This window comes from Scyliorhinus torazame, chromosome 26 (assembly GCF_047496885.1).
Source record: "Scyliorhinus torazame isolate Kashiwa2021f chromosome 26, sScyTor2.1, whole genome shotgun sequence".
Lineage (NCBI taxonomy): Eukaryota > Metazoa > Chordata > Chondrichthyes > Carcharhiniformes > Scyliorhinidae > Scyliorhinus > Scyliorhinus torazame.
The window spans coordinates 24,267,524-24,295,271 of NC_092732.1; the positions used below are offsets into that span (position 1 = coordinate 24,267,524).

At 52.1% G+C, this 27,748-nt stretch overlaps 2 protein-coding genes across 2 annotated transcripts in view; both read right to left on the reverse strand.

Annotated features, from left to right (window-relative positions):
* Positions 1 to 27,748, reverse strand: part of LOC140402849 (NAD(P)H-hydrate epimerase-like) — a 923,606-nt gene that overhangs the window by 45,212 nt on the left and 850,646 nt on the right. The gene's annotated exons all lie outside the window — the stretch shown is intronic.
* Positions 1 to 27,748, reverse strand: part of LOC140402850 (uncharacterized) — an 88,597-nt gene that overhangs the window by 8,071 nt on the left and 52,778 nt on the right. The window contains exons 8-10 of the mRNA XM_072490474.1: positions 15,963 to 16,126; positions 3,313 to 3,475; positions 1,874 to 1,956 (exon numbers count right to left, since the gene is read on the reverse strand). Of these exons, the coding sequence (XP_072346575.1) occupies positions 1,874 to 1,956; positions 3,313 to 3,475; positions 15,963 to 16,126 (410 nt within the window). The remainder of the gene's footprint in view (positions 1 to 1,873; positions 1,957 to 3,312; positions 3,476 to 15,962; positions 16,127 to 27,748) is intronic.

Sequence of the window (27,748 nt, forward strand, 5' to 3'; positions counted from 1 at the left end):
TGGCCACGCGTTCCAGACACTCACCACCCTCTGTGTAAAAAACCTGCCTCGCACATCTCCTCGAAACTGTGCCCCACGGACCTTAAACCTCTGCCCCCTGGTGACTGACCCCTCCACCCTGGGAAAGAGTGCCTGCCCATCCACTCTATCCACGCCCCTCATAATCTTGTCGCCCTCTATCAGGTCGCCCCTCAACCTCTGTCTTTCTAATGAAAACAGTCCGAGTCTATTCAGCCTCTCCGCATCGCTCACACCCTCCAGACCCGGCAACATCCTGGTCAACCTCCCCTGCACCCTCTCCAAAGCCTCCACTTCCTTCTGGTAGTGTGGCCACCAGAATTGTGCGCAATATTCCAAGTGCGGCCTTACCAAGGTTCTATATAGCTGCAGCCTGACTTAGGACCTTAACATAGAACGTACAGTGCAGGAGGCCATTCGGCCCATCGAGTCTGCACCGACCCACTTAAGCCCTCACTTCAACCCTATCCCCCTAATCCAAAAACCCCTCCTAACCTTTTTTTGGACACGAAGGGCAATTTATCATGGCTAATCCACCTAACCTGCACGTCTTTGGACTGTGGGAGGAAACCGGAGCACCCGGAGGAAACCCACGCACACACGGGGGAGAACGTGCACACTCCGCACAGACAGTGACCCGAGGCCGGGAGTCGAACCAGGGACCCTGGAGCTGTGAAGCCACAGTGCTAACCACCGTGCTGTCCTATTGCCGTCACATTGACACATTTCCTTAAACAAGGAGACCGACACTGTCCACAATACTCACTCCTTAATCTTATAAATTCAAGGCCGCCTGCTCTATCCGTGTGGAATGAAGGTGGGAAAGTGGAGTTGGTTGTCACATCTGACACAGCCGTTCCCGTACCAGCCTCCCCGAACAGGCGCCGGAATGTGGCGACTAGGGGCTTTTCACAGTAACTTCATTTGAAGCCTCCTTGTGACAATAAGCGGTTTTCATTTCATTTCATTTTCAGTCATGATCTCATTGAATGGATGGGCCGAATGGCCCTATTTCTGCTCCTACGTCTTCTGGCCCTTCTCCCCTGCTTCAACCTTTAGTGTCGGGGTATCGTTCTGGGAGAGAGCTAGGCAGTGGGCAGTGTCCCTGGTTCCGCCCCAGAAGCTCCAGCGACCGAGTCCCAAATCGGGGCTTGACGGCTGAGGAGGATGTGCTCGTAACTCTTCCAAACGGTTCATATAACCAACAGGCCGCTGGCGGGTGACCAGGGAAAGAGGGAGAGAGAGACTCCCGGCTTTTTGGAGTATAATAGTAGAGGAATGGTGTTGCGATTTACTAGGGAGTTGGTGAGACCACATCTGGAGTATTGGGCGCGATTCGCCGATGGCGGGACTAAGTGTCCGCGCCGGCGGTGAACGTCGTTGCGTTGCACGACGGCGCAAAACAGGCGTGGGCGGTAGGGATTCTGGCCCCCACAGGGGCGCCAACCCACGCATGCGCAGTGGCGAAGCGGTAGACTCACGGTACGCGCTGGCCCCGACGCAACATGGCGTGGGGTTTCTGGGGCTGGAAGTGGAACAAAGTAGGCCCGGGAGGGGAGGGGGGGGGAAAGAGGGATTGAGAAAGCAAACGTAGACCAAATGTTCCCCCTTGTGAGGAAATCTAGAACAGAGACGGTAGATTTAGAACTGAGATGAGGAGGAACTACTTCTCGAAGAGGGTGGTGAATTTGTGGATCTCACTGCCCCACAGTCTGGATCATTAAAGGGTTCTGGATGCAGGAAGAGTTCTATCAGCACTGACTGCACTGTTACTTGGGGAAAGCAAGCAGCCTTTTAGAACGGTGGTCTAGGCATCTGATTTACCCGGAGTGATCCTGGCCTCTGCAATACTTACTCCTCTCTGTAGCCTTTAGGGTGCCGAGAGGCGGATTGTTCAGATACATGGGGTCCGGCTGTAGATACGTGTTGTTTAGGCTCCTGCGGAGCGTGGAGGAAAAGAAAGATGGTTATCGGGGACTGTAAACCGTTCCGTCTCGTGTCCCTCAACTGTTCCTGTAACGGCCGACATTTCGTAGCCACCTCTCCGATGACTGGCCCTTCCCGTGTCGGGAGTCAGGAGGCCATTTAACTGAAGCCCAGGCCTCAATCGGGCCTGCAGTCTCTGGAAATGGAAGGTCAATTTCCAGGACGTGGCCATGCACGGGTCTGGGGAACAATCATTCTCCAGGCCCGCGCATGGCCACGTCCTGGAACTCTTTCATAGAATTTACAGAGCAGAAGGAGGCCATTCGGCCCATCGAGTCTGCACCGGCTCTTGGAAAGAGCACCCTACCCAAGGCCACACCTCCACCCTATCCCCATAACCCAGTAACCCCACCCAACACTAAGGGCAATTTTGGTCACTAAGGGGAATTTGGCACGGCCAACCCACCTAACCTGCACATCTTTGGTCACTAAGGGACAATTTAGCACGGCCAACCCACCTAACCTGCACATCTTTGGACACTAAGGGGCAATTTAGCCCGGCCAATCCACCTAACCTGCACATCTTTGGACACTATGGGGCAATTTAGCACGGCCAATCCACCTAACCTGCACACCTTTAGAAACTAAGGGACAATTTAGCACGGCCAATCCACCTAACCTGCACATCCTTGGACACTAAGGGGCAATTTAGCCCGGCCAATCCACCTAACCTGCACATCTTTGGACACTAAGGGACAATTTAGCACGGCCAATCCACCTAACCTGCACACCTTTGGACATTAAGGGACAATTTATCACGGCCAACACATCTAACCTGTACATCTTTGGACTGTGGGAGGAAACCGGAGCACCCGGAGGAAACCCACGCACACAAGGGGAGGACGTGCAGACTCCGCACAGTGACCCAAGCCGGGAATCGAACCTGGGACCCTGGAGCGGTGAAGCAGTTGTGCTAACGTGCTGCCCTTTCTTTCGTCATTTCTGTGGGGATGGGCGGGTGCAATGACGCGGCAGTTAGCACTGCTGCCTCACGGCGCCCAGGACCCGGCCCTGTGTCACCATCCGTGTGGACGACGCCCGTTCACCTGATGATTGTTCCCCAGTCCCGCGCGTGGCCACGTCCTGGAAATTGACCTTCCATTTCCGCAGACTGCTAAGTTCCTTTCCTCGAGGAGTTACTCTCGCCCAAGCCATGGGTGTGATTTTCCATCTCACTGCCGCCCCCCCCCCCCCCCTCCCCCCCCCCGGCCCCGCTGCCCCCCACCGTTTTGCAGTAGCGTCCGGGGCGGTTAAAAGTAACCCAAGGTCAAAGGAGGATGAGAATGTCACACACGTCCGGCCCATTACCTCTTTCCGCCTGGCTCTCCCCGCGGGTGAAATTCCTGGTCCTCCTCTGTGACGGTTGCGAGGGCGTCGGCCTCCTCCTCTGTCCCCTGTTTCCCACCTCCGTTGAGATGCGCGTTTCTGCCGCTCTCTCCGCGCACGGCGGCGCTCTCGATCTCTGCCGTCTCTGAAAGGGGGGGGAGACAGTTTGGGACATGGGTCAACCCCAGGCCAGCGTGAGAACAGACGACTCTCTTTTATTTGAAATGGCTCCCCACATCGACCTAAATAAAGGGGGACCGTCTGTCCGCCGCGGCTTCCTGGTCCCGTTTTGCCTTGTCCGTGCTTTTCCCTGTCAACAGTCCGCACAGGAACGCTCAACACAGGGAATTCTGTAGGTTAGCGTTCGAGAAGGTGCCCCATGTCGGCTCATGCAGAAAGTAAGGAGGCATGGCATAGAGGGAAATTTGTCCGATTGGATCAGTAACTGGCGATCACATAGAAGACAGAGGGTGGTGGTAGATGGTAAATTTTCACCCTGGAGCCCAGTCACCAGCGGTGTACCACAGGGATCAGTGCTGGGTCCTCTGCTATTTGTGATTTTCATCAATGAAATGAAATGAAAATCGCTTATTGTCACAAGTAGGCTTAGAACATAGAACATAGAAAAATACAGCTCAGAACAGGCCCTTTGGTCCACGATGTTGTGCCGAACCTTTGTCCTAGATTAATCATAGATCATAGAATTTACAGTGCAGAAGGAGGCCATTCGGCCCATCGAGTCTGCACCGGCCCTTGGAAAGAGCACCCTACCCAAGGTCAACACGTCCACCCAACACTAAGGGCAATTTTGGACACTAAGGGCAATTTATCACGGCCAATCCACCTAACCTGCACATCTTTGGACTGTGGGAGGAAACCGGAGCACCCGGAGGAAACCCACGCATATACGGGGAGGATGTGCAGACTCCGCACAGACAGTGACCCAAGCCGGAATCGAACCTGGGAGCCTGGAGCTGTGAAGCAATTGTGCTATCCACAATGCTTCAAATAAAGTTACTGTGAAAAGCCCCTAGTCGCCACATTTTGGCGCCTGTTCGGGGAGGCTGGTACGGGAATTGAACCATGTTACTGGCCTGCCTTGGTCTGCTTTCAAAGACAGCGATTTAGCCCTGTGTGCTAAACCAGCCCCTGACTGGTTGACTTGGATGATGGAGTTGAAGGTTGGGTTAGTAAATTTGCTGATGACACCAAGATTGGTGGAGTAGTGGATGAGGTGGAGGGCTGTTGTCGGCTGCAAAGAGACATTGATAGGATGCAGAGCTGGGCTGAGAAGTGGCTGATGGAGTTTAACCCTGATAAGTGTGAGGTGATTCATTTTGGTCGGACAAATTTGAATGCGGATTACAGGGTTAACGGCAGGGTTCTGAGGAATGTGGAGGAACAGAGAGATCTCGGGGTTCATATGAAATGAAATGAAAATCGCTTATTGTCCCAAGTTGGCTTCAATGAAGTTACTGTGAAAAGCCCCTAGTCGCCACATTCCGGCGCCTGTTCGGGGAGGCTGGTACGGGAATTGAACCGTGCTGCTGGCCTGCCTTGGTCTGCTTTCAAAGACAGCGATTTAGCCGTGAAGAAAGCCTATAGTGTGTTAGCGTTTATTAACAGGGGAATTGAGTTTAAGAGCCGTGAGGTTATACTGCAACTGTACAGGACCCTGGTGAGACCACATTTGGAGTATTGTGTGCAGTTCTGGTCACCTCATTATAGGAAGGATGTGGAAGCATTGGAAAGGGTGCAAAGGAGATTTACCAGGATGCTGCCTGGTTTGGAGGGTAGGTCTTATGAGGAAAGGTTGAGGGAGCTAGGGCTTTTCTCATTGGAGCGGAGGAGGATGGGAGGTGACTTAATAGAGGTTTATAAGATGATGAGAGGGATAGAGAGAGTGGACGTTCAGAGACTTTTTCCTCGGGTGGATGTAGCTGTTACAAGGGGGCATAACTATAAGGTTCAGGGTGGGAGATATAGGAGGGATGGCCGAGGTAGGTTCTTTACTCAGAGAGTGGTTAGGGTGTGGAATGCACTCCCAGCTACGGTAGTGGAGTCGGACACTTTAGGAACTTTCAAGCGGTTATTGGATAGGCAAATGGAGCACACCAGAATGACAGGGAGTAGGTTGATTTGATCTTAGTTTCAGACTAGTTCGGCACAACATCGTGGGCCGAAGGGCCTGCACTGTGCTGTGCAGTTCTCTGTTCGATGACGTGACACTGCGGTTTCAGGCTGCGGCCATTAGGTGGTGGTCCGGCATCACTGTGTCCTCCAGCACTGCACGTTCTGATACGTCACAGACAAAGCCAGGGTCGGGTACACTGGCAACCGCCTGGGTTTTTATTTCTTTGGAAGGGGTGATCCAGCGGGTTAGCACTGCTACCTCACAGCCTCGGGGACCCGGGTTCCATTCCGGCCTGTCTGTGCGCGGAGTCTGCACCTTCTCCCCGTGTCCGCCTGGGTTCCCTCCGGGTGCTCCGGTTTCCTCCCCCAGTCGAAATATCGAAAATAGAAGGAGGAGCAGGCCATTCGGCCCCTCGAGCCTGCTCCGCCATTCATCGCGATCTTGGTTGATCATCCAACTCAGTGCCTTCACCCCCCCCCCCCCCACATCCCCCGATCCCTTTATCCCCAAGAGCTGAATCTAATTCCTTCTCGAAATTCCACAACGTTTTGGCCTCAACTACTTTCTGTGGGAGTGAATTCCACAGATTCACCGCTCTCCGGGTGAAGACATTTCTCCTCACCTCAGTCCTTCACCTGAGGAAGGAGCAGCGCTCCGAAAGCTAGTGACATCGAAACAAACCTGTTGGACTTTAACCTGGTGTTGTAAGACTTCGTACAGTCCTAAAAGGTTTACCCCATATATGGAAGCAAAAACAGGAAGGCAGATTGCTACCTGAACGGTTGTAAATTGGGAGAGGGGAGTGTGTAGCGGGACCTGGGTATCCTTGTGCACCAGTCGCTGAAGGTAAGCATGCAGGTGCAGCAGGCGGTAAAGAAGGCTAATGGTATGTTGGCCTTCATTGTGAGAGGTTTCGAGTATAGAAGCAGGGATGTGTTGCTGCAATTGTACAGGCCCTTGGTGAGGCCACACTTGGAGTATTGTGGGCAGTTCTGGTCTCCTTCTCTGAGGAAGGATGTTCTTGCTGTCGAGGGAGTGCAGCGAAGGTTTACCAGACTGATTCCGGGGATGGCAGGTGTGGTAGTCACCACTGTTTGTATAATACGTTTATATATTAGAGGTAATATGGTAAGGCTCCTGTACTACAGGTACGGGGGTAGATCCCTGCCTGCTGGCTCCGCCCAGTAGGCGGAGTATAAATGTGTGTGCTCACCGAGCTGCAGCCATTTCGGCAGCAGCTGTAGGAGGCCACACATCTCTGCGTAATAAAGCCTCGGTTACTCTCTACTCTCGTCTCGTCGTAATTGATAGTGCATCAGCAGGACTGTTATACGAGGAGAGATTGACTAGGTTGGGATTGTTCTCGCTGGAGTTCAGAAGAATGAGGGGGGGATCTCAGAGAGGCTATAAAATTCTACCAGACTGGACAGGGTAGATGCAGGGAAGATGTTACCAATGATGGATGTGTCCAGAACCAGGGGTCACAGCCTGAGGATTCAGGGTAAACCATTTCGGACAGAGATAAGGAGACATTTCTTCGCACAAAGAGTGGTGAGCCTGTGGAATTCATTATCACAGGAAGTAGTTGATGCTAAAACTTTGAATATATTCAGGAGGCGGCTGGATATAGCACTTGGGAGAATGGGATCAAAGGCTATGGGGAGAAAGCAGGATTGGGCTATTGAGTTGGATGATCAGCCATGATGGTGATGAATGGCGGAGCAGGCTCGAAGGGCCGAATGGCCTCCTCCTGCTCCTGTCTTCTAGGTATCCATGTATGCATCCTCAAACTATGACCCTCGTTCTGGACTCCCCCACCATCGGGATCAGTCTTTCTGAATCTACCCGTCTAATCCTGTTAGAATTTTGTGTGTGTGTGTGGGGGGGGGGGGGGTTTAGGCTCTCCCGAACTTTACTACTGGGCGGGAAATATAGCGATGGTCAGGAAATGATAGTGGAGGGGGGGGGGGGACGGCCTCATGCAGGGACACGTGTTTGGAGGCACTGTTGTCGGCGCCTCTGCTGGTCTCGCTGGCCGGGTACTCCACAAGCCTGGTGGCAGTGGTGGCAGCCCCGAGGGTGTGGGGACAGTGGAGGCAGCACACGGGGCTGGAGAGGGTCTTGGTGCGGTAACCACCGGTTTGTTCTGGGGGCGGGAGGGGGTTTCGGGGGTGGCAGCGGGCGGGGATCGAGCGGTTTGGGGATTTGTTCATCGGCGCCGGCATTGCGAGCTTGGCGGAGGAATTTGAGCTGCCTGGCGGGAATGGGTACCAGTATTTGCACGCGAGTGACTTTGTGCAGAGGCAGGAATCGAGCTTTCCTCACCTACCGCCCCAAGGGCTACAGGATCATAGAATCATAGACGTTTACAGCATGGAAACAGGCCCTTCGGCCCAACCAGTCCATGCCGCCCAGTTTTTACCATTAAGCTAGTCCCAGTTGCCCGCACTTGGCCCATAACCCTCTATACCCATCTTACCCATGTAACTATCTAAATGCTTTTTAAAAGACACCATTGTACCCGCTTCTACTACTACCTCTGGCAGCCCATTCCAGACACTCACTACCCTCTGAGTGAAGAAATTGCCCCTCTGGGCCCTTCTGAATCTCTCCCCTCTCACCTTAAACCTATGCCCTCTAGTTTTAGACTCCCCTACCTTTGGGAAAAGATGTTGACTATCTACCTTATCTATGCCCCTCATTATTTTATAGATCTCTATAAGATCACCCCTAAGCCTCCTACGCTCCAGGGAAAAAAGTCCCAGTCTATCCAGCCTCTCCTTATAACTCAAACCATCAAGTCCCGGCAACATCCTAGTAAATCTTTTCTGCACTCTTTCCAGTTTAATAATATCCTTTCTATAATAGGGTGACCAGAACTGCACACAGTATTCCAAGTGTGGCCGTACCAATGTCTTGTACAACTTCAACAAGACGTCCCAACTCCTGCATTCAATGTTCTGACCAATGAAACCAAGCATGCCGAATGCCTTCTTCACCACCCTGTCCACCTGCGACTCCACCTTCAAGGAGCTATGAACCTGTACTCCTAGATCTCTTTGTTCTATAACTCTCCCCAACGCCATACCATTAACTGAGTAGGTCCTGGCCTGATTCGATCTGCCAAAATGCATCACCTCACATTTATCTAAATTAAACTCCATCTGCCATTCGTCGGCCCACTGGCCTAATTGATCAAGATCCCGTTGCAATCCTAGATAACCTTCTTCACTATCCACTGTGCCACCAATCTTGGTGTCATCTGCAAACTTACTAACCATGCCTCCTAAATTCTCATCCAAATCATTAATATCAATCACAAATAACAGTGGACCCAGCACCGATCCCTGAGGCACACCACTGGTCACAGGCCTCCAGTTTGAAAAACAACCCTCTACAACCACCCTCTGTCTTCTGTCGTCCAGCCAATTTTGAATCCAATTGGCAACCTCACCCTGGATCCCGTGAGCTTTAACCTTCTGCAACCTACCATGCGGTACCTTGTCAAAGGCTTTGCTAAAGTCCATATCTACCTTCTTGGTCACCCCCTCAAAAAACTCAATCAAATTTGTGAGACATGATTTTCCACGCACAAAGCCATGCTGGCTGCCCCGAATCAGTCCTTGCCTCTCTAAATGCTTGTAGATCCTGTCTCTCAGAATACCTTCTAGCAACTTACCTACTACAGACGTTAGGCTCACCGGTCTGTAGTTCCCAGGCTTTTCCCTGCTGCCCTTCTTAAATAAGGGCACAACATTCGCCACTCTCCAATCTTCAGGCACCTCACCTGTGGCTGCCGATGATTCAAATATCTCTGTTAGGGGACCCGCAATTTCCTCCCTAGCCTCCCACAACATCCTGGGATACATTTCATCAGGTCCCAGGGATTTATCTACCTTGATGCGCTTTAAGACTTCCAGCACCTCCTCCTCTATAATATGCACACTTCTCAAGACATCACTATTTATTTCCCTTAGTTTCCTAACATCCATGCCTTTCTCCTCCGTGAATACCGATGAGAAATATTAATTCAGGATCTCACCCAACTCTTGTGGCTCTGCACATAGATGCCCTTGTTGATCCTTAAGACGCCCTACTCTGTCCCTAGTTACTCTTTACCCCTTTATGTATCTGTAGAATCTCTTTGGATTCTCCCTTGCATTATTTGCCAAAGCAATTTCATGTCCCCTTTTTGCCCTCCTGATTTCCCTCTTAACTCTATTTCGACAATCTCTATACTCTTCAAGGGATCCACTTGATCCCAGTTGCTTATGTACGTCATATGCCTCCTTCTTCTTTTTGACCAGAGTCTCAATATCTCGAGTCATCCAGGGTTCCCTACTTCTACCAGCCTTGCCCTTCACTCTAAAGGGAATGTGCTTACCCGGCATCCTGGTTAACACATTTTTAAAAGCCTCCCATTTACCAACCGTCCCTTTGCCTGCCAACAGTCTCCCCCAATCTACCTCTGCAAGTTCCTGTCTGATACCATCAAAATTGGCCTTGCCCCAATTAAGAATTTTAACTCTTGGGCCAGACCTATCATTCTCCATAGCTATCTTAAAACTAATGGAATTATGGTCACTTGTCCCAAAGTGATCCCTCACTAACACTTCTGTCACTTGTCCTTCCTTATTTCCCAAGACGAGGTCAAGTTTTGCCCCCTCTCTAGTTGGTCCATCCACATACTGAATGAGAAATTCCTCCTGAATACACTCAACAAATTTCCCTCCATCCAAGCCCCTAATGCTATGGCTGTCCCAGTCAATGTTGGGAAAGTTAAAGTCCCCTACTACTACCACTCTATTATTCTTGCAGCTATCTGTAATCTCCTTACATATTTGCTCCTCAATTTCCCGCTATTTGGGGGCCTGTAGTACAGTCCTACCAAGGTGATCTCTCCCTTCTTATTTTTCAGTTCCACCCATATAGATTCAGTGGGCGAACCCTCGGATATATCCCCTCTAAGTACTGCCGTGATGTTCTCCCTCATCAAAAACGCCACTCCCCCTCCTCTCTTACCTCCTGTTCTATCCTTCCTATAGCATCTGTACCCCGGAACATTGAGCTGCCAGTCCTGCCCCTCCCTTAGCCATGTTTCAGTCATAGCTATAATATCCCAGTCCCATGTGCCCGTCCATGCCCTGAGTTCATCCGCTTTGCCCGTCAGGCCCCTTGCATTGAAATAAATGCAGTTTAATGTAGAACTTCCTTGCTCTCTGCCCTGCTTTCTCTGGTCATGCTTTACACACATTCCCTTCCTGCCTTTTGTTTCTGTCCCCACTGACTTCCTACATCGGTTCCCATCCCCCTGCCACATTAGTTTAAACCCTCCCCAACTGCACTAGCAAACACAGGTGGTGTCAAGAACTGGGGTAGGGGAGGGCAAGGTGTCGGAAATCTATAAGGAGCTGAAAGATTGGGAGGGAGCCCCGATAGGCGAGGTGAGGCGCAAGTGGGAGGAAGGGTGAGGTAGGGAGTTGGAGGCTGGGCTGTGGGAGGAGGCTCTGAGGATGGGTATTTATAGAATCATAGAATTTACAGAGCAGAAGGAGGCCATTCGGCCCATCGAGTCTGCACCGGCTCTTGGAAAGAGCACCCGACTCAGACCCACATCTTCCCCCTATCCCCGTAACCCAGTAACCCCTACTTAACCTTTTTGGACACTAAGGGACAATTTAGCACGGCTAATCCACCCAACCTGTACATCTTTGGACACAAAGGGACAATTTAGCACAGCCAATCCACCTAACCTGCACATCTTTGGACACGAAGGGACAATTTAGCACAGCCAATCCACCTAACCTGCACATCTTTGGACACTAAGGGACAATTTAGCACGGCCAATCCACCTAACCTGCACATTTTTGGACACTAAGGGACAATTTAGCACGGCCAATCCACCTAACCTGCACATCTTTGGACATTAAGGGACAATATAGCACGGCCAATCCACCTAACCTGCACATCTTTGGTCACGAAGGGACAATTTAGCACGGCCAATCCACCTAATCTGCACATCTTTGAACACTAAGGGACAATTCAGCACGGCCAATCCACCTAACCTGCACATCTTTGGACACTAAGGGACAATTTAGCACGGCCAATCCACCTAACCTGCACATCTTTGGACATTAAGGGACAATATAGCACGGCCAATCCACCTAACCTGCACATCTTTGGTCACGAAGGGACAATTTAGCACGGCCAATCCACCTAACCTGCACATCTTTGAACACTAAGGGACAATTCAGCACGGCCAATCCACCTAACCTGCACATCTTTGGACACAGAGGGACAATTTAGCACGGCCAATCCACCTAACCTGTACATCTTTGGACACTAAGGGACAATTTAGCACGGCCAATCCACCTAACCTGCACATCTTTGGACACTAAGGGACAATTCAGCATGGCCAATCCACCTATCCTGCACATCTTTGGACACTAAGGGGCAATTTAGCACGGCCAATCCACCTAACCTGCGCATCTTTGGATACTAAGGGACAATTTAGCACGGCCAATCCACCTAACCTGCACATCTTTGGACACTAAGGGACAATTTATCACGGCCAATCCACCTAACCTGCACATCTTTGGACACAGAGGGACAATTTAGCACGGCCAATTCACCTAACCTGCACATCTTTGGACACTAAGGGACAATTTAGCACCGCCAATCCACCTAACCTGCCCATCTTTGGACACAGAGGGACAATTTAGCACGGCCAATCCACCTAACCCGAAAAGCTTTGGACACAGAGGGACAATTTAGCTCGGCCAATCCACCTAACCCGAACATCTTTGGACTGTGGGAGGAAACCGGAGCACCCGGAGGAAACCCACGCACACATGGGGGAGAACGTGCAGACTCCGCAGAGACAGTGACCCAAGCCGGAATTGAACCCGGGTCCCTGGAGCTGTGAAGCAATTGTGCTATCCACTCTGCTACCGTGCGACCCCATCCTCATTAAGGCACCCTCATCGTGTGCGAGGCTTAGCCTTATCCAGTTTAAGGTGGCCCACAGGGAACATATGACTGTGGCCTGTATGAGCAGGTTCTTTGAAGGGATGGAGGATAGATGTGGGGCGGTGTACGGACGGTCAGGCGAATCATGTCCGCGTGTTCTGGCGTATCTAAAGCTTGGGGGATTCTGGCGGGGATTTGCCGATGTTACTTCGGAGATTCTGAAAGTGAAGGTGGTCCCAAGTCCAGAGGTGGCGATTTTTGGTGCGTCAGAAGACCCAGGAGTCCAGGGGGCGACAGAGGCCGATATCTTGGCATTTGCCTCCCTGGTAGCCCGGAGATGGATATTGTATGGTTGGGGGGGGGGGGGGGGATTGTTAGGTAGATTGGCTACACTAAAGTGTCCCTTAGTGTCCAAAGATGTTCAGGTTAGGTGGATTGGCCGTGCTAAATTGTCCCTTAGTGCAAAGATGTACAGGTTGGGTGGATTGGCCGTATTAAATTGTCCCTTATTGTCCAAAGATGTGCAGGTTAGGTGGATTGGCCGTGCTATATTGCCCCTTAGTGTCCAAAGATGTGCAGATTAGGTGGATTGGCCGTGTTAAATTGTCCCTTAGTGTCCAAAGATGTGCAGATTAGGTGGATTAGCCGTATTAAATTGTCCCTTATTGACCAAAGATGTGCAGGTTAGGTGGATTGGCCGTGCTAAATTGTCCCTTAGTGCAAAGATGTACAGGTTGGGTGGATTGGCCGTGCTAAATTGTCCCTTCGTGCAAAGATTTACAAGTTGGGTGGATTGGCCGTGCTATATTGCCCCTTAGTGTCCAAAGATGTCCCTTAGTGTCCAAAGATGTGCAGGTTAGGTGGATTGGCCGCCTAAATTGTCCCTTAGTGCAAAGATGTACAGGTTGGGTGGATTGGCCGTATTAACTTGTCCCTTATTGTCCAAAGATGTGCAGTTTAGGTGGATTGACCGTGCTAAATTGTCCCTTAGTGTCCAAACATGTCCAGGTTGGGTGGATTGGCCAGGCTAAATTGTCCCTTAGTGTCCAAAGATGTGCAGATTAGGTGGATTGGCCGTATTAAATTGTCCCTTATTGTCCAAAGATGTGCAGATTAGGTGGATTGGCCGTGCTAAATTGCCCCTCAGTGACCAGGTTAGGTGGATTGGCCGTGCTAAATTGTCCCTCTGTGTCCAAAGATGTGCAGGTTAGGTGGATTGGCCGTGCTAAATTGCCCCTTAGTGTCCAAAGATGTGCAGGTTAGGTGGATTGGCCGTGCTATATTGCCCCTTAGTGTCCAGGTTAGGTGGATTGGCCGTGCTAAATTGTCCCTCTGTGTCCAAAGATGTGCAGGTTAGGTGGATTGGCCGGGCTATATTGCCCCTTAGTGTCCAAAGATGTGCAGATTAGGTGGATTGGCCGTATTAAATTGTCCCTTATTGTCCAAAGATGTGCAGGTTAGGTGGATTGGCCGTGCTAAATTGTCCCTTATTATCCAAAGATGTGCAGGTTAGGTAGATTGGACGTGCTAAATTGTCCCTTAGTGCAAAGATGTACAGGTTGGGTGGATTAGCCGTGCTAAATTGTCCCTTAGTGCAAAGATGTACAGGTTGGGTGGATTTGCCGTGCTATATTGCCCCTTAGTGTCCAAAGATGAGCAGGTTAGGTGGATTGGCCGTGCTAAATTGTCCCTTAGTGTCCAAAGATGTACAGGTTGGGTGGATTGGCCGTATTAAATTGTCCCTTATTGTCCAAAGATGTGCGGGTTAGGTGGATTGGCTGTGCTAAATTGTCCCTTAGTGTCCAAAGATGTGATTAGGTGGATTGGCCGTATTAAATTGTCCCTTATTGTCCAAAGATGTGCTGTTTAGGTGGATTGGCCGTATTAAATTGTCCCTTCGTGTCCAAAGATGTGCAGGTTAGGTGGATTGACCACAATAAATTGCCCTTTAGTGTCCAAAGATGTGCAGGTTAGGTGGATTGGCCGTGCTAAATTGTCCCTTAGTGTCCAAAGATGTACAGGTTGGGTGGATTGGCCGTATTAAATTGTCCCTTATTGTCCAAAGATGTACAGGTTGGGTGGGTTGGCCGTGCTAAATTGTCCCTTAATTGGAAACAATGAATTTGGCACTCTAAACTTTGTTTTAAATTATGGATAGAGTGGATGGGCAGGCACTCTTTCCCAGGGTGGAGGGGGCAGTCACCAGGGGGCAGAGGTTTAAGGTCCGTGAGGCAAAGTTTCGAGGAGATGTGCGAGGCAGGTTTTTTACGCAGAGGGTGGTGAGTGCCTGGAACGCGTGGCCAGGGGAGGCTGTGGAAACAGATACATTAACGGTGTTCAAAAGGCATCTCGACAAACACACGGACAGGACGGGTATAGAGGGAGACGGCACAAGGAAGGGCTGAGGGTTTGGGCCAAGGTTGGTATCATGGCCGGGACAGGCTTGGAGGGCCGAAGGGCCTGTTCCTGTGCGGGATTGCTCTATGTTCTTTGTTCTATCGCTCGAACGCTGGATTTCTGGGTTGTGAGTCCGGCGATAACACAGAACACGGCTACACCATCACCTCTTCACCTGCTGGGTCCAGCTCCAGGGACATTGTTATCAAATTGATTAGCAGGAGTCACCGAAGGCCTCTGAACCGTGGCTGATGCGCCCCCCCTCCTCCCCCTTCCCCAGAGGCTGGGAATTCTGTGGAGAGTAACTCACCTCCTGACCCCCCCCCCCCCCCCCCCAAACGCCTGCCCACCATCGACAAGGACACAAGTCAGGAGTGCGATGGGAGACTCTCCACTTGCCTGGATGAGTGCGGCTCCCAACGACACTCGAGAAGCTCAACACCATCCAGGACAAAGCAGCCCCGCTCGATCGACACGCTAACCACCGACATTCACTCCCTCCACCCCCCCCCCCCCCCCGACGCACAGCGGCAGCCGTGTGCACCGTCTACAAGACGCACCGCGGCCACTCGCCTTCAACAGCACCTTCCAAACCCGCCACCTCTACCATCTAGAAGGACGAGGGGGGGCAGCAGACACATGGGGAACACCCCCACCTGCAAGTTCCCCCCCCTCCGAGCCGCTCGCCATCCCGACTCGGGAATATATCGGCCGTTCCTTCACTGTCGCCGGGTCGGAATCCCGGAACTCCCTCCCTAACAGCACTGTGGGTGTAACGAGAGGTTAATATTGAAGCCTATAAGATTCTTCGCCGTGGAGAGGGTAGATGCAGAGAGGCTGCTTCCCTCTGGCAGAAGGGCCAAGAATTAGGGACGTCACAGTCTGAGGACGAGGAGTCGGCCATTTTGTGCGAAAATCAGAAGAAAGTCCTTCACTCGGGGGCTGGTGGACCTTCGGGACGGGAAGGCCCGGGAATCGCGCCCGGGGGTTTTCAGACTGAATGTCGGATTGCATCCATCGCTTCGCGCAGCAGTTCCAATTTTAAAAATTTAAATAATTTCCGTGTCCAGGCATCACCCAAGCACATTGCCCCCCACCCCACCCCACCCCACCGCACCACCTTTTTCCTTACCTCCAGTTCCATTGCCAAGGGGATGTTTGGTTGCATCGGCAGAGGTCCCTGGGTCCGCGGAGCCTGGGGAAGCAAATTCGCTGTGCCTCGGTCCTCGCTGTTGCCAGGTGCGTTGTGTCCCCTGGCAGCCGGAGGGGATTGGGGGGAATCGGTCCTTCACGGGCCTGCTCAAGACAAGAGGGCGATGGAATCACAGGAGCACAGAATTCACAGTGCAGAAGGAGGCCATTCGGCCCATCGAGTCTGCACCGACTCTTGGGACGAGCACTCCACTTAAGCCCACGCCTCCAGCCTGTAACCCAGTCACCCCACCTAATCTTTTGGACACTAAGGGACAATTTAGCACGGCCAATCCACCTAACCTGCACATCTTTGGACACTAAGGGACAATTTAGCACGGCCAATCCACCTAACCTGCACATCTTTGGACACGAAGGGGCAATTTAGCACGGCCAATGCACCTACCCTGCACATCTTTAGACACTAAGGGACAATTTAGCACGGCCAATCCACCTAACCTGCACATCTTTGGACACAAAGGGACAATTTAGCACGGCCAATCCACCTACCCTGCACATCTTTGGACACTAAGGGACAATTTAGCACGGCCAATCCCCCTAACCTGCACATCTTTGGACACTAAGGGACAATTTAGCACGGCCAATCCACCTAACCTGCACATCTTTGGACACTAAGGGACAATTTAGCACGGCCAATCCACCTAACCTGCACATCTTTGGACACTAAGGGACAATTTAGCACGGCCAATCCACCTAACCTGCACATCTTTGGACACTAAGGGACAATTTAGCACGGCCAATCCACCTAACCTGCACATCTTTGGACACTAAGGGACAATTTAGCACGGCCAATGCACCTAACCTGCACATCTTTGGACACTAAGGGACAATTTAGCACGGCCAATGCACCTACCCTGCACATCGTTGGACTGTGGGAGGAAGCCGGAGCACCCGGAGGAAACCCACGCACACACTGGGAGAACGTGCAGACTCCGCACAGACAGTGACCCTGCGGGGAATTGAACCTGGGACCCTGGAGTTGTGAAGTGACAGTGGTAACCACTGTGCGACCATGCCGCCCCTGTGTAGGGGTCTGGAGTCACGTGTAGGCCGGACCGGGTAGCTTGGGCAGATTTCCTTCGCCAAAGGGGACATTCATAAACCGGATGGATTTTTTTGCTTCATCAGACTTTTCCTTCCAGATTTTCTTGAGAATTCCTGAGAAAAACCAGATTCAATTTTCACCGCCTGCCCTGGTGGGATTTTTACCCGGGTCCCCAGGCCGTCACCCTGGGTTTCTGGTCCAGTGACAATCCCACAGCGCCAACTAACCCCCACATATGGGAAATGGTGGGCAGGTGGGGCATTGAGGGATACAGGGAGAAGCTGGGTAGGTGGGGGATCTGGGGAGAAGGTGGGTAGGTGGGGAATTTGGGGAGGTCGGTAGGTGGGGGATTGAGGGATACAGGGAGAAGCTGGGTAGGTGGGGGATCTGGGGAGAAGATGGGTAGGTGGGGAATTTGGGGAGGTCGGTAGGTGGGGGATTGAGGGATACAGGGAGAAGCTGGGTAGGTGGGGGATCTGGGGAGAAGGTGGGTAGGTGGGGGATTTGGGGAGAAGGTGGGTTGGTGGGGAATTTGGGGAGGTCGGTAGGTGGGGCATTGAGGGATACAGGGAGAAGCTGGGTAGGTGGGGTATTGAGGGATACGGAGAGAAGGTGGGTAGGTGGGGGATTGAGGGATACAGGGAGAAGCTGGGTAGGTGGGGGATTGAGGGATACGGGGAGAAGGTGGGTAGGTGGGGGATTGAGGGATACAGGGAGAAGCTGGGTAGGTGGGGGATCTGGGGAGAAGGTGGGTAGGTGGGGATTGAGGGATACGGCGAGAAGGTGGGTAGGTGGGGGATTGAGGGATACGGGGAGAAGGTGGGTAGGTGGGGGATTGAGGAATAAGGGGAGAAGCTGGGTAGGTGGGGGATTGAGGGATACAGAGAGAAGGTGGGTAGGTGGGGGATTGAGGGATACGGAGAGAAGGTGGGTAGGTGGGGATTGAGGGATACGGGGAGGAGGTGGGTAGGTGGGGGATTGAGGGATATGGGGAGAAGGTGGGTAGGTGGGGGATTGAGCGATATGGGGAGAAGGTGGGTAGGTGGGGGATTGAGGAATACGGGGAGAAGGTGGGTAGGTGGGGGATTGAGGGATACGGAGAGGAGGTGAGCAGGTGGGGCATTGAGGGATATGGGGAGAAGTTGGGTAGGTGGGGGATTGAGGGATACGGGGAGGAGGTGGGCAGGTGGGGCATTGAGGGATACGGGGAGAAGGTGGGTAGGTGGGGGATTGAGGGATACGGGGAGGAGGTGGGCAGGTGGGGCATTGAGGGATACGGGAAGAAGTTGGGTAGGTATGGATTGAGGGATACGGGGAGGAGGTGGGTAGGTGGGGGATTGAGGGATACGGGGAGGAGGTGGGTAGGTGGGGGATTGAGGGATACGGGGAGACGTTGGGTAGTGGGGCATTGAGGGATACGGGAAGACGTTGGGTAGGTGGGGGATTGAGGAATAAGGGGAGAAGTTGGGCAAATGGGGGATTGAGGGATACGGAGAGAAGGTGGGTAGGTGGGGGATTGAGGGATATGGGGAGAAGGTGGGTATAGAATCATAGAAGTTTACAGCATGGAAACAGGCCCTTCGGCCCAACCAGTCCATGCCGCCCAGTTTTTACCATTAAGCTAGTCCCAGTTGCCCGCACTTGGCCCATAACCCTCTATACCCATCTTACCCATGTAACTATCTAAATGCTTTTTAAAAGACACCATTGTACCCGTCTCTACTACTACCTCTGGCAGCCCATTCCAGACACTCACTACCCTCTGAGTGAAGAAATTGCCCCCTCTAGGCCCTTCTGAATCTCTCCCCTCTCACCTTAAACCTATGCCCTCTAGTTTTAGACTCTCCTACCTTTGGGAAAAGATGTTGACTATCTACCTTATCTATGCCCCTCATTATTTTATAGACCTCTATAAGATCACCCCTAAGCCTCCTACGCTCCAAGGAAAAAAGTCCCAGTCTATTTGTCAGGGCTAAAAGGCTGGGAACAGACGAAGCCTGTGTGGCATATAAGGAAAGTAGGAAGGAACTTAAGCAAGGAGTCAGGAGGGCTAGAAGGGGTCATGAAAAGTCATTGGCAAATAGGGTTAAGGAAAATCCCAAGGCTTTTTACACGTACATAAAAAGCAAGAGGGTAGCCAGGGAAAGGGTTGGCCCACTGAAGGATAGGCAAGGGAATCTATGTGTGGAGCCAGAGGAAATGGGCGAGGTACTAAATGAATATTTTGCATCAGTATTCACCAAAGAGAAGGAATTGGTAGATGTTGAGTCTGGAGAAGGGGGTGTAGATAGCCTGGGTCACATTGTGATCCAAAAAGACGAGGTGTTGGGTGTCTTAAAAAATATTAAGGTAGATAAGTCCCCAGGGCCTGATGGGATCTACCCCAGAATACTGAAGGAGGCTGGAGAGGAAATTGCTGAGGCCTTGACAGAAATCTTTGGATCCTCGCTGTCTTCAGGGGATGTCCCGGAGGACTGGAGAATAGCCAATCTTGTTCCTCTGTTTAAGAAGGGTAGCAAGGATAATCCCGGGAACTACAGGCCGGTGAGCCTTACTTCAGTGGTAGGGAAATTACTGGAGAGAATTCTTCGAGACAGGATCTACTCCCATTTGGAAGCAAATGGACGTATTAGTGAGAGGCAGCACGGTTTTGTGAAGGGGAGGTCGTGTCTCACTAACTTGATAGAGTTTTTCGAGGAGGTCACTAAGATGATTGATGCAGGTAGGGCAGTGGATGTTGTCTACATGGACTTCAGTAAGGCCTTTGACAAGGTCCCTCATGGTAGACTAGTACAAAAGGTGAAGTCACATGGGATCAGGGGTGAGCTGGCAAGGTGGATTCAGAACTGGCTAGGCCATAGAAGGCAGAGGGTAGCAATGGAGGGATGCTTTTCTAATTGGAGGGCTGTGACCAGTGGTGTTCCACAGGGATCAGTGCTGGGACCTTTGCTGTTTGTAGTATATATAAATGATTTGGAGGAAAATGTAACTGGTCTGATTAGTAAGTTTGCAGACGACACAAAGGTTGGTGGAATTGCGGATAGCGATGAGGACTGTCTGAGGATACAGCAGGATTTAGATTGTCTGGAGACTTGGGCGGAGAGATGGCAGATGGAGTTTAATCCGGACAAATGTGAGGTAATGCATTTTGGAAGGGCTAATGCAGGTAGGGAATATACAGTGAATGGTAGAACCCTCAAGAGTATTGAAAGTCAAAGAGATCTAGGAGTACAGGTCCACAGGTCATTGAAAGGGGCAACACAGGTGGAGAAGGTAGTCAAGAAGGCATACGGCATGCTTGCCTTCATTGGACGGGGCATTGAGTATAAGAATTGGCAAGTCATGTTGCAGCTGTATAGAACCTTAGTTAGGCCACACTTGGAGTATAGTGTTCAATTCTGGTCGCCACACTACCAGAAGGATGTGGAGGCTTTAGAGAGGGTGCAGAAGAGATTTACCAGAATGTTGCCTGGTATGGAGGGCATAAGCTATGAGGAGCGATTGAATAAACTCGGTTTGTTCTCTCTGGAACGAAGGAGGTTGAGGGGCGACCTGATAGAGGTCTACAAAATTATGAGGGGCATAGACAGAGTGGATAGTCAGAGGCTTTTCCCCAGGGTAGAGGGGTCAATTACTAGGGGGCATAGGTTTAAGGTGAGAGGGGCAAGGTTTAGAGTAGATGTACGAGGCAAGTTTTTTACGCAGAGGGTAGTGGGTGCCTGGAACTCGCTACCGGAGGAGGTAGTGGAAGCAGGGACGATAGGGACATTTAAGGGGCATCTTGACAAATATATGAATAGGATGGGAATAGAAGGATACGGACCCAGGAAGTGTAGAAGATTGTAGTTTAGTCGGGCAGTATGGTCGGCGCGGGCTTGGAGGGCCGAAGGGCCTGTTCCTGTGCTGTACATTTCTTTGTTCTTTGTTCTTTGTTGTTCTATCCAGCCTCTCCTTATAACTCAAACCATCAAGTCCCGGCAACATCCTCGTCAATCTTTTCTGCACTCTTTCCAGTTTAATAATATCCTTTCTATAATAGGGTGACCAGAACTGCACACAGTATTCCAAGTGTGGCCGTACCAATGTCTTGTACAACTTCAACAAGACGTCCCAACTCCTGTATTCAATGTTCTGACCAATGAAACCAAGCATGCCGAATGCCTTCTTCACCACCCTGTCCAGCTGCGACTCCACCTTCAAGGAGCTATGAACCTGTACTCCTAGATCTCTTTGTTCTATAACTCTCCCCAACGCCATACCATTAACTGAGTAGGTCCTGGCCTGATTCGATCTGCCAAAATGCATCACCTCACATTTATAGGTAGGTGGGGGATTGAGGGATACGGGGAGAAGGTGGGTAGGTAGGGGATTGAGGGATATGGGGAGAAGGTGGGTAGGTGGGGGATTGAGGGATACGAGGAGTAGGTGGGGATTGAGGGATACGGGGAGAAGGTGGGTAGGTGGGGGATTGAGGGATACGGGGAGAAGGTGGGTGTGTGGGGGATTGAGCGATACGGGGAGAAGTTGGGTAGGTGGGGGATTGAGGGATACGAGGAGTAGGTGGGGATTGAGTGATATGGGGAGAAGGTGGGTAGGTGGGGGACTGAGGGATACGGGGAGAGGGTGGGTAGGTGGGGGATTGAGGGATACGGGGAGGAGGTGGGTAGGTGGGGGATTGAGGGATACGGGGAGAAGGTGGATGGGTGTGGATTGAGGGATACGGGGAGGAGGTGGGTAGGTGGGTTTTGTAAGGGCCACGAAGAATCCAGCACGAGTTTTAAGGATACAAAGTAATAACATTTATTTACTATAACACATATACATAACAGTAGCAGTAACTTCCCTTGCTACATATTCCTTCCTGCTGGTTCCTGAACTGGCCAGCTTTATTTATACTAGGAGTTTACTCGTGGTTTCTCCGCCCCCCTCATTGGGGAAGCTCATACTCCCACAGGATTGTGGGATAGTCATTAGTCCCCAGCCAATGGTAAGTAGGCAGGTTATAACATCCCTCCCCCCCAAAGTCCAAGGAATCCACCGAAGACCCTGGCGAAGGAGGGCGTCGGACTCGTTTGGCCGCAGGCCGGATGCCATTTGCACGCGGCGCTGGATCAGGCGGCGTGTAACGAGACGGAGACCGGCGCTTCCGTGATGAACGGCGCGGTTGTACATCCACGGCCCGTGGACCCGAGGATTCCCCCTCTGATGCAACCTGTGTCTCCATCTCGGAGTCAGAGTCTGCTGCCTCCATCATGTCAGCGTCTCTATCTCCATTCGGTCCCGTAACGACCTGCGCAGGCTTCGAGTGAGGCACCAGTGGAAGATTGTGAGGACTACCTTCCCTTGTCTCCGGTCTCTGCGGCTGTTGAAATGAGCTCCGGGGGCGGGGAATCTTTTGAGGGGATGATCTTCTGGACCGAACGTGGTCTACATGTTTTCGCTGGAGACCCTGGGCTTGCACTTGGTAAGATATAGGGCCCGTTTGGCAAAAGATTACCCCAGGAACCCATTGGGCACCACCAGCAAAATTCCGAACGAATACTGGGTCACCGGGCGCAAACTGCCGAATCGGACGATGCCGAGACAATCCCGGTCCCTGCCGTTCTTGTGTGCGGCGTACTTTTGCGCCAATGTCCGGGAAAACCATACTAAGGCGGGTGCGAAGTCTCCGGCCCATTAGGAGTTCTGCGGGAGCTACCCCAGTCGCTGCATGGGGGGTGGTCCTGTACGTAAACAAAAAGCGAGCCAGTCTCGTGTCCATTGATCCGGAAGACTGCTTCTTTAGGCCTCTTTTGAATGTCTGCACTGCGCGCTCTGCCAACCCATTTGAAGCCGGGTGGTAAGGGGCAGTGCGGATATGGCGGATGCCGTTCATCTTTGTGAACCTAGCAAACTCCTCACTCGTGAATGGAGTGCCATTATCCGTGACCAGCACCTCGAGGAGGCCATGCGTACTAAACGATATACGCATCTTTTCAATTGTTGCGCAGGACGTTGTCCCCTGCATCTTATGCACTTCTAGCCATTTGGACTGGGCGTCAATTAGTAGAAGGAACATGGATCCTTGAAAAGGGCCTGCGAAATCTGCATGCAAGCGTGCCCAAGGCCGCCCTGGCCATTCCCAGTGATGTAGGGGCGCGGCCGGCGGAAGCTTCTGATGCTCCTGGCAAATGGAGCAGTTTTGGGCCACCTTCTCAATGTCGGTGTCGAGGCCTGGCCACCAGACACAACTCCGGGCCAACATTTTCATTTTGGTCACGCCTGGATGCCCATTGTGCAAGTCTGTTAGTATCAGCTCCTGGCCTTTTTCCGGGACAATCACACGCGTCCCCCACAAGAGGATGCCGTCTTCCACGCTGAATTCTGACAGCTTGGAGGAAAATGCCCGCAACTCGCCTGGGAGCTGTCTATGCTGCCCGCCATACAGGACTATGTGCCGAACCTTTGACAGGACTGGCTCCGTCTGGGTCCACTCACGGATCTGTGATGCCGTGACAGGCAAGGTGTCCATAAACGTTAGGGTTGCAACCACCTCACCTGTCGTGGGGGTCGACATGGGGCCGGTCGATAAAGGCAATTGGCTCAGTGCGTCGGCATTTGCTATCTGCGTACCTGGTTTGTGCTCCAGAGAATACTCGTATGCAGCAAGCAACAAAGCCCAGCGCTGGATCCGTGCAGAAGCAATGGGCGGTATTGGCTTATCCTCTCTGAAAAGTCCCAGCAGGGGCTTATGATCAGTCACGATAGTGAAATGGCGGCCATACACGTACTGGTGGAAGCGTTTCACCGCAAAAACCACTGCCAGGCCCTCCTTCTCGATCTGCGCGTACTTTTTCTCCGCTGCAGTCAATGTGCGGGAGGCGAAAGCTATCGGTCGCTCGGTCCCGTTCTCCATCTTGTGGGACAGGACGGCCCCAATACCATACGGGGATGCATCACATGTGACGAGCAAAGGCTTTCCAGGATCATAGTGGGTTTGTAACCCAGACAACGACAATTGTTGCTTTACCCGCTGGAAAGCGGTTTCTTGCGGCTGACCCCAAACCCAGGTGTGATTTTTCTTTTGCAGAAGGTGCAAAGGGGCCAGCGTAGTTGCCAGATTGGGGAGGAACTTCCCGTAATAGTTTACGAGGCCGAGAAAAGAACGAAGATGCGAAGTGTCAGTCGGGGCGGGGGCATGTTGAATTGCACACACCTTCTCTGCGACGGGGTGCAGACCTTCGCGGTCCACCCGATAACCTAGGTAGACTACTTCTTTTGCCTGAAATACGCACTTTGTGCGATGTAAACGGACTCCAGCCTCCGAAAGGCGTCTAAGGACAGCCTCCAGATTTTCCAAATGTTCTTGCTCCGACGTCCCTGTAATCAAAACGTCATCTAAGTAGACAGCCACACGTGGTAAACCTCTCAAAATGCCCTCCATAACACGTTGAAAAATTGCGCAGGCAGAGGATACTCCAAAGGGCAACCGTGTATATTCATACAGGCCCCGGTGTGTATTAATCATTACATATGGTCGGGAGGCAGGGTCCAGCTCCAACTGCAGGTAGGCGTGACTCATATCTAATTTTGTAAACGAGAGTCCACCTGCAAGTTTCGCGTAGAGATCCTCTATGCGAGGCATTGGATATCGGTCGAGTCGGGAAACTGTATTCACTAAGTTTATAGTCACCACACAAGCGAACTGTGGCATCTGGCTTCATTACAGGTACAATTGGTGCTGCCCAATCAGCAAAACGGACGGGCCTGATACTACCCAAACTCTCCAAACGAGTGAGCTCCCCTTCTACCTTCTCAAGCAAGGCGTAAGGCACTGGGCGCGCCCGGAAATAGCGCGGCGTGGCTCCTGGTTCAACTTGGATACGGGCTACGGCCCCTTTTATTTTCCCCAAACCAGGCTGGAATACATCTGGGTATTGTCCTAGCACCTCGGTCAACCCATCAGAAACTGTTTGGAGGATGTGCTACCATTGCAACCGCAAATGGCGCAACCAGTCCCGACCCAACAGGCTGGGCCCATGGCCGCGCACCACGATAAGTGGGAAACGCCCCTCCTGGCGTCCATAGACAACAGGGGTCATTGTAGTTCCTGCAATGTCCAGTGGTTCCCCCGTGTAGGTGGCCAACCTGGCCTGTGAGTCGGTTAATGTAAGGGTCAGTAAAACCCTGCTTGATGCGGTCGAATGTCCTCTGGGCGATCACGGAGACCGCTGCGCCAGTATCCAACTCCATCTCAAGCGGGTGACCATTGACCCGTACTGTCACCTTAATGGGGGCCACACGGGGAGCTGCCACACAATGCAGCTGCAGGCAGTCGTCCTCCGTCTCCACGTCCTCAGGAGTAGTCACCGCAGGTTCATCCACATGGAAGGTACGGCCTCTGGGCTGGTCCCAGTTACGGCCCCTGGGCTGGTCCCAGTTTCGGTCGGAACGACGGCGCCTCTGGCGCCCCCAGGACCGCCGTCCGCGACGGGGTCGGCGCCTACAAGTCTGACACGGACATGGCTCCTCATCCATTGGCTCTGGAGAAGGCTCCCTTCGGGGAGGAATGTCCGATGGCCACTGGCGTCGGTCCGGACGTTGCCTCGCCCAAGGTACCGCAGGAGTGCGGGTGACGTTTTTGGACGGAAAGGGTTGCGGCCCAAGGCATGCACTTCCATTCCCTGTAGCTCCTGTACTCCTCGCTCTGCGCTCTCTCGGGACAAGACTATTTGAATGGCCTATTGAAAAGTCAATGTTGGCTCCGCTAACAACTTTCTCTGGGTGGCTGCATTGTTAATACCGCAAACCAAACGGTCGCGTAACATTTCTGACAAGGTCTCACCATAGTCACAGTACTCCGCAATCCTGCGTAGCCTGGATAGAAAATCGGCAAGGGATTCTCCTGGGGTCCTCTCAGCGGTGTTAAACCTGTAACGCTGGACTATCGTGGATGGGGTTGGGTTAAAGTGTTGCCCCACTATATTCACAAGTTCGTCAAACGTTTTGGTGTCCGGCACAGCTGGGTACGCAAGGCTCCTAATCACCCCAAACGTATGCGGGCCGCAGGCGGTGAGCAAACTGACCACCTGGCGCTCGTTTTTGGTGATATTGTTTGCCCGGAAATAGTAACGCATCCGTTGCGTGTACTGGTTCCAGCTTTCCAGCGCAGCATCAAAAACATCCAAACGTCCGTACAGAGGCATGGTATAATAGAAAACAACTTCCAACCTGTATCCAACAAAACTCCAGGGAGGTGGCTTCAGCAGTGTAGACAGCTATTCACTTTAACCCTCGTCGCCAGTTTTGTGAGGGCCACGAAGAATCCAGCACGAGTTTTAAGGATACAAAGTAATAACATCTATTTACTATAACATATATACATAACAGTAGCAGTAACTTCCCTTGCTACATACTCCTTCCTGCTGGTTCCTGAACTGGCCAGCTTTATTTATACTAGGAGTTTACTAGTGGTTTCTCCGAACCCCTCATTGGGGAAGCTCATACTCCCACAGGATTGTGGGATAGTCATTAGTCCCCAGCCAATGGTAAGTAGGCAGGTTATAACAGTGGGGATTGAGGGATACGGGGAGAACAAAGAACAAAGAACAAAGAAATGTACAGCACAGGAACAGGCCCTTCGGCCCTCCAAGCCCGTGCCGACCATACTGCCCGACTAAACTACAATCTTCTACACTTCCTGGGTCCGTATACTTCTATTCCCATCCTATTCATATATTTGTCAAGATGCCCCTTAAATGTCCCTATCATCCCTGCTTCCACTACCTCCTCCGGTAGTGAGTTCCAGGCACCCACTACCCTCTGCGTAAAAAACTTGCCTCGTACATCTACTCTAAACCTTGCCCCTCTCACCTTAAACCTATGCCCCCTAGTAATTGACCCCTCTACCCTGGGGAAAAGCCTCTGACTATTGGTTGGTGGGGAATTGTGGGATATGAGGAAGAGGTGGGGATTGACGCCTAAGAGGAGGCGGTGGACCTGAGGGATACGGGGAGAAGGTGGGTTGGTGTGGATTGAGGGATATGGGGAAAAGGTGGGTTGGTGTGGATTGAGGGATATGGGGAGAAGGTGGGTTGGTGTGGGATACGGGGAGGAGGTAGGTATTTGGGGATAGAGGAATATGAGGAGGGGTTGGGTAGGTTGGGATTGTGGGATATGGGGAAAAGGTGGGTTGGGGGGAGATTGTGGGATATGAGGAGGAGGTAGGTATTTGGGGATAGAGGAATATGAGGAGGGGTTGGGTAGGTCGGGATTGACGCCTAAGAGGAGGCGGTGGACCTGAGGGATACGGGGAGAAGGTGGGTTGGTGGGGATTGTGGGATAAGAGGAGAAGGTGGGTTGGTGTGGATTGACGCCTAAGAGGAGGCGGTGGACCTGAGGGATACGGGGAGAAGGTGGGTTGGTGGGAGATTGTGGGATACGGGGAGGAGGTAGGTATTTGGGGATAGAGGAATATGAGGAGGGGTTGGGTAGGTCGGGATTGTGGGATATGGGGAAAAGGTGGGTTGGCGTGGATTGAGGGATATGGGGAGAAGGTGGGTTGGTGTGGGATTGTGGGATACGGGGAGGAGGTGGGTTGGTGTGGATTGAGGGATATGAGGAGGAGGTAGGTATTTGGGGATAGAGGAATATGAGGAGGGGTTGGGTAGGTGGGGATTGAT